We start from the raw sequence: 6,000 nt of genomic DNA, 5'->3' as shown, positions 1-6,000 counted from the left end.
CCTAAGAGTCCACAGGGAAAATGAAACACGAAAAGTTCCCAAGTGCACTTTTGTGTAATAATCACATCAACAGGTGAGACACAAGAGAGAAATATAACAATCAGTTGATATACATCGAAGAGACGATGCTAGGAAGCCATTTGGTAAACATGTGATTGTCCAAAACATACAACGAGCCTTCATAAACTTATCATGTTACAAATCTTATCAACAATAAAGTTATCTGATTTGTACAGACCATCACTAATATTAAGATTATAAGTCTTTGTACATTTAATAATAGAAGATTCAATGATATTTCTCATGGTAGTAGAGTTAAAGTTAACAACTGAGATGGTGTTACTCCAGTCAATACAATGATCATAGTTTTTAACATGATTAAACAAGGCATTTGATTCTTGTCGCGTTCTTATACAATATTTATGTTGCTTAAGTCTAACAGAAAGATCCTTACCAGTCTGACCAACTTAAAATTTATCACAGTTTCCACAAGAAACTTTATAGATTCAACCAAGAGAATTTTCTGGTGAATTCCTGATTAAGATATTCTTTACAGTATTATTGTTGCTAAAGGCAACATTTACATTAAAGGATTTAAGCAACATGGGAAGCAAAGTGAAATTATTATTAAAAGGGAGAGCTAAGAGATTCTTGGTGTCAATGGGAGGTTTGGGCTGAACTCTATAAAATGATTTCTTTGCTAACTTAAGTGATTTATCAATGAAAGATCTAGGGTAATTTAACTTAAATCCAATAGAATATATCTTCTCAAACTCATTACCAATAAACTCTGGACTGCAAATACGTAATGCCCTTAGGAACATAGATTGGAATGAAGATAATTTAACTCTGTCATGTTGAGATGAGTAATAATGGATATATGAGCATACATTGGTGGGTTTTCTGTATATGCTAAACTTAAACTTGTTTCCTTGTCTATGGATCATGCAATGTAAAAATGGTAACATACCATTATTTTCATTTTCTACATTAAATTTGATGGAAGGTACTAAATTGTTAAGTAAGGGGAGATATATTTGTAAATTTTCATTTGTTGGCCAAGCACAAAGAACATCATCTACATACCTAAACCAAATTGCATGAGAAGGTAAGATATCCTTTAGTAATTTTGTTTCAAAAAATTCCATATAAAGATTACTTAGTACAAGTGAAAGAGGGTTACCCATTGCTATACCAAATTTTTGAGCATAAATATCTTCATTAAATTGAAATACACAGTCTTTTATACACAATTTTATCAGTTCAATGAAATTAGACTTTGAAACAGGTAAATGAATATCATTCAAGACATCAAATAAATATTCGGAAAGGTCATCAACTGGAACTTTAGTGAAAAGTGAGGAAACATCAAAGCTAACTAGTTTGAAAACAAAATTAATATTGATATTGTTTAGCTTGTTGACTAAATCTACATTGTTCATGATATTAGAATTTGATACCTTACCCACTAAAGGGCTTAATAAGGAAACGAACCATTTTGATAATTTATGTGAAGGAGGCTACTGAACTCACTATAGGTCTTGCTGGAAAATTTTGTTTATGTGTTTTGATAAGTCCATACATATATGGCAATGAAGGGGACAAAGATGACAAATGTTTGATAGGAGAAATGTTACCTTTCAACTACAACTTCATTTCTTTATTGAATTGAGAATTAACTGCTTCTAAGGAACTTTTACTAAGTTTAGAATATGTTGTGTTATCATTTAGAAGATCATTCATTTTAGATAAATAGTTACTTTTGTCTAAAATCACAACAGAATTTCTCCCCTTACTTAACAATTTAGTACCTTACATCAAATTTACTGTAGAAAATGAAAATAATGATATGTTACCATTTTTAGATTGCATGATCCATAGACAAGTAAACAAGTTTAAGTTTAGCATATACAGAAAACCCACTAATGTATGCTCATATATCCATTATTGCTCATCTCAACATGACAGAGCTAAATTATCATCATTTCAATCTATGTTCCTAAGGGCATTGCGCATTTGCAGTCCAGAGTCCATTGATGATGAGTTTGTGAAGATATATTCTATTGGATCTAAGTGAAAGTACCCTAGATCTTTCAGTGATAAATCCCTTAAGTTAGCAAAGAAATCATTTTATAGATTTGAGCCCAAACCTCCCATTGACACCAAGAATCTTTTAGTTCTCCCTTTTAATAATAATTTCACTTTGTTTCCCATGTTGCTTAAATCCTTTAATGTAAATGTTGCCTTTAGCAACAATAATACTGTAAAGAATATCTTAATCAGGAATTCACCAGAAAATTCTCTTGGTTGAGTCTATAAAGTTTCTTGTGGAAACTGTGATAAATTTTAAGTTGGTCAGACTGGTAAGGATCTTTCTGTTAGACTTAAGCAACATAAATATTGTATAAGAACGGGACAAGAATCAAATGCCTTGTTTAATCATGTTAAAAACTATGATCATTGTATTGATTGGAGTAACGCCATCTCAGTTGTTAACTTTAACTCTACTACCATGAGAAATATCATTGAATCTTCTATTATTAAATGTACAAAGAATTATAATCTTAATATTAGTGATGTTCTGTACAAATCAGATAACTTTATTGTTGATAAGATTTGTAACATGATAAGTTTATGAAGGCTCGTTGTATGTTTTGGACAATCGCATGTTTACCAAATGGCTTCCTAGCATCGTCTCTTCGATGTATATCAAGTGACTTATATTTCTCTCTTGTGTCTCCCTGATGATGTGATTATTACACGAAAGTGCACTTGGGAACTTTTTGTTTCATTTTCCCCGTGGACTCATAGGAATATCTTGATCACGCGCAAAATTGTGATCCTTTCCAACATATATATATATATATATATATATATATATATATATATATATATATATATATATATATATATATATATATATATATATATATATATATATATATATATATATATATATATATATATATATTCCTATCAGTCCACGGGGAAAATGAAGCACGAAAAGTTCCCAAGTGCACTTTTGTGTAATGATCACATCATCAGGGGAGACACAAGAGAGAAATATAACAGTCAGTTGATATACATCGAAGAGACGAAGCTAGGACGCCATTTGGTAAACATGTGATTGTCCAAAACATACAACGAGCGTTTATAAACTTATCATTTTACAAATCTTATCAACAATAAAGTTATCTAATTTGTACAGACCATCACTAATATTAAGATTATAATTCTTTGTGTATCTAATAATAGAAGATTCAATGATATTTCTCTTGATAATAGAGTTAGAGTTAACAACTGAGATGGCGTTACTCCAGTCAATACAATGATCATAGTTTTTAACATGATTAAACAAGGCATTTGATTCTTGTCCCGTTCTTATACTATATTTTTGTTGCTTAAGTCTAACAGAAAGATCCTTACCAGCCTGACCAACATAAAATTTATCACAGTTTCCACAAGGTACTTTATAGATGCAACCAAGAGAATTTTCTGGTGAATTTCTGATAAAGATGTTCTTTATAGTTTTATTGTTGCTAAAGGCAACATTTACATTAAAGGATTTAAGCAACATGGGAAGCAAAGTGAAATTATTATTAAAAGGGAGAACTAAAAGATTCTTGGTGTCATTGGGAGGTTTGGGCTCAAATCTATAAAATGATTTCTTTGCTAACTTAAGGGATTTATCAATGAAAGATCTAGGGTACTTTAACTTAGATCCAATAGAATATATCATCTCAAACTCAACATCAATAAACTCTGGACTGCAAATACTTAATGCCCTTAGGAACATAGATTGAAATGATGATAATTTAACTCTGTCATGTTGAGATGAGTAATAATGGATAGATGAGCATATATTGATGGGTTTTCTGTATATGCTAAACTTAAACTTGTTTCCTTGTCTATGGATAATGCAATTTAAAAATGGTAACATACCATTATTTTCATTTTCTACATTAAATTTGATGGAAGGTACTAAATTGTTAAGTAAGGGGAGAAATATTTGTAAATTTTCATTTGTTGGCCAAACGCAAAGAACATCATCTACATACCTAAACCAAATTGCATTATAAATTAAGATATTCTTTAGCAATTTTGTTTCAAAAAATTCCATATAAAGATTACTTAGTACAGATGAAAGAGGGTTATCCATTGCCATACCAACACCAACATACCAAGGCTAACACTGTTGTGATTTTAGACAGAAATAACTTTTTATCTAAAATAAATAAATATATATATATATATATATATATATATATATATATATATATATATATATATATATATATATATATATATATATATACATATATAAATATATATATATATATATATATATATATATATATATATATATATATATATATATATATATATATATATATATATATATATATATATATAAATATATATATATATATATATATATATATATATATATATATATATATATATATATATATATATATATTCTTTCTTTCCTTTAAACTATTCGCCATTTCCCGCGTTAACGAGGTAGCATTAAGAACGGAGGACTGGGCCTTTTTTGTAATAGCCTCTTTTGGCCCCACTCTGTTCCTTCTTTCGGAAAATTAAAAAAAAATCAATATATATATATATATATATATATATATATATATATATATATATATATATATATATATATATATATATATATATATATATATATATATATATATATATATATATATATATATATATATATATTCGTTTTACCTCATTTTTATATAATGGTGCACTAATATATACACATGTATAGATGAAGGTACTGTACACTATCCTCCTCTCTCCAGCGGCCGGCAGACACTGATGCATAGTTTGGCACACAACCCTCGGATGCTGACGTCACCATAACAGCTGCATAAGAGGCAACGGATGTTGTGTCTGCACACGGCATCAAAGCTTTGCACCCGACACTAATCCCATGACGTCACTGGCTGGGGTATATATCGCGGTGGACCCACCAACTAGATACATTGACGGGAACTCATCAGTGATCACAGTCAACATGAAGCCTCAACTTCTTTTGATGGCCACTCTGGTCGTCTCTGCTACAGCCCAGAGGATGTACATCAAATCTGACGGTAAACTCTGCCTTTACTGACTGGACGTTTGTCTTAGTTTATATGTTTTAGTTGTTTTAACTCTGTTGTGGCTTTGCTTCTCTTGACTCGGTGAGTTTGTTTCTCTTGACTCAGTATGTATGTTTGATTCTCATGATTCAACCAGTGGGTTTTTTCCCTTGATTCACCAAATGCATTTGGTTCTCTTGATTCATCCAGTGGGTTTGGTTCTCTTGCTTTATCTAGAGGGTTTGGTTCTCCTGTTTCATCCAGTACGTTTGGTTCTCTTGATTCATGTAATGAATTCGGTTCTCTTGATTCAGTCAGGAGGTCTGATTCTATTGTCTGTTATTAAGTTTTGTTTTCTTTATCCACCTAGTGGGTTTGGCTCTCCTGACTCAGCCGGTGAGTTTGTCTCACTTGACTCATTCGGTGAGTTTGGTTATCTTGACCTACTTGGTGAGCTTTGTCCCCTTGACGCAGCCAATGATTTTTTTTCTTAACTCAGTTTGGTTCTCTTGACTTAGTAACTTTGTTCTCGAGACTCAGCTAGTAAGTTTGGTCTCTCAACTCAGCCAAAGCGTTATCTTCTCTTTAGTAAGCCAGTTCTTTTATCTTAGCTAGTGACTTTGTTTCTCTTGATTCAACCAATCATATTAGTTTTCTTGACTCAGTGGGTGAGTTCGATTATCTTGACTAAGATAGTGAGCTTGATTCTCTTGACTCATCCAGTGAGGTTGTGTCTTTTGACTTTTTGATTTCCCTTTTTATATGGCTGCATTTCATCTTCATAAAGTTTCGTGTTTTCTGATAAATATCAGTGTGAAATCACTTTCTTATGTATGGATAGTCATAACTTTGATGATAAAACTATGACAGCCTCCCTGGTCCAGTAATCATGACTAAT

At 31.0% G+C, this 6,000-nt stretch overlaps 2 protein-coding genes across 11 annotated transcripts in view; one reads left to right on the top strand and one right to left on the bottom strand.

The window, feature by feature from the left end:
* Positions 1–6,000, top strand: part of LOC139761026 (uncharacterized) — a 318,517-nt gene that overhangs the window by 25,201 nt on the left and 287,316 nt on the right. For 3 of the 8 annotated variants that reach the window (XM_071684778.1, XM_071684775.1, XM_071684770.1), the window contains exon 1: positions 4,991–5,114. The exons of 4 other annotated variants lie outside the window; for them this stretch is intronic. In XM_071684778.1, coding sequence (XP_071540879.1) covers positions 5,039–5,114 — 76 coding nt within the window. In that variant the 5' untranslated portion in view covers positions 4,991–5,038. Of the gene's footprint in view, positions 1–4,984; positions 5,115–6,000 lie in introns of those variants that run through there. One more of the 8 variants, XM_071684773.1, reaches the window with a different exon arrangement.
* Positions 1–6,000, bottom strand: part of LOC139761025 (turripeptide Gsg9.2-like) — a 364,470-nt gene that overhangs the window by 262,024 nt on the left and 96,446 nt on the right. The gene's annotated exons all lie outside the window — the stretch shown is intronic.

Source organism: Panulirus ornatus, chromosome 39 (genome assembly GCF_036320965.1).
Source record: "Panulirus ornatus isolate Po-2019 chromosome 39, ASM3632096v1, whole genome shotgun sequence".
In the NCBI taxonomy this organism is placed as follows: Eukaryota; Metazoa; Arthropoda; class Malacostraca; order Decapoda; family Palinuridae; genus Panulirus; species Panulirus ornatus.
The sequence above is the reverse complement of the archived record's forward strand: the minus strand, read 5'-3'. Positions and strand labels throughout refer to the sequence as shown.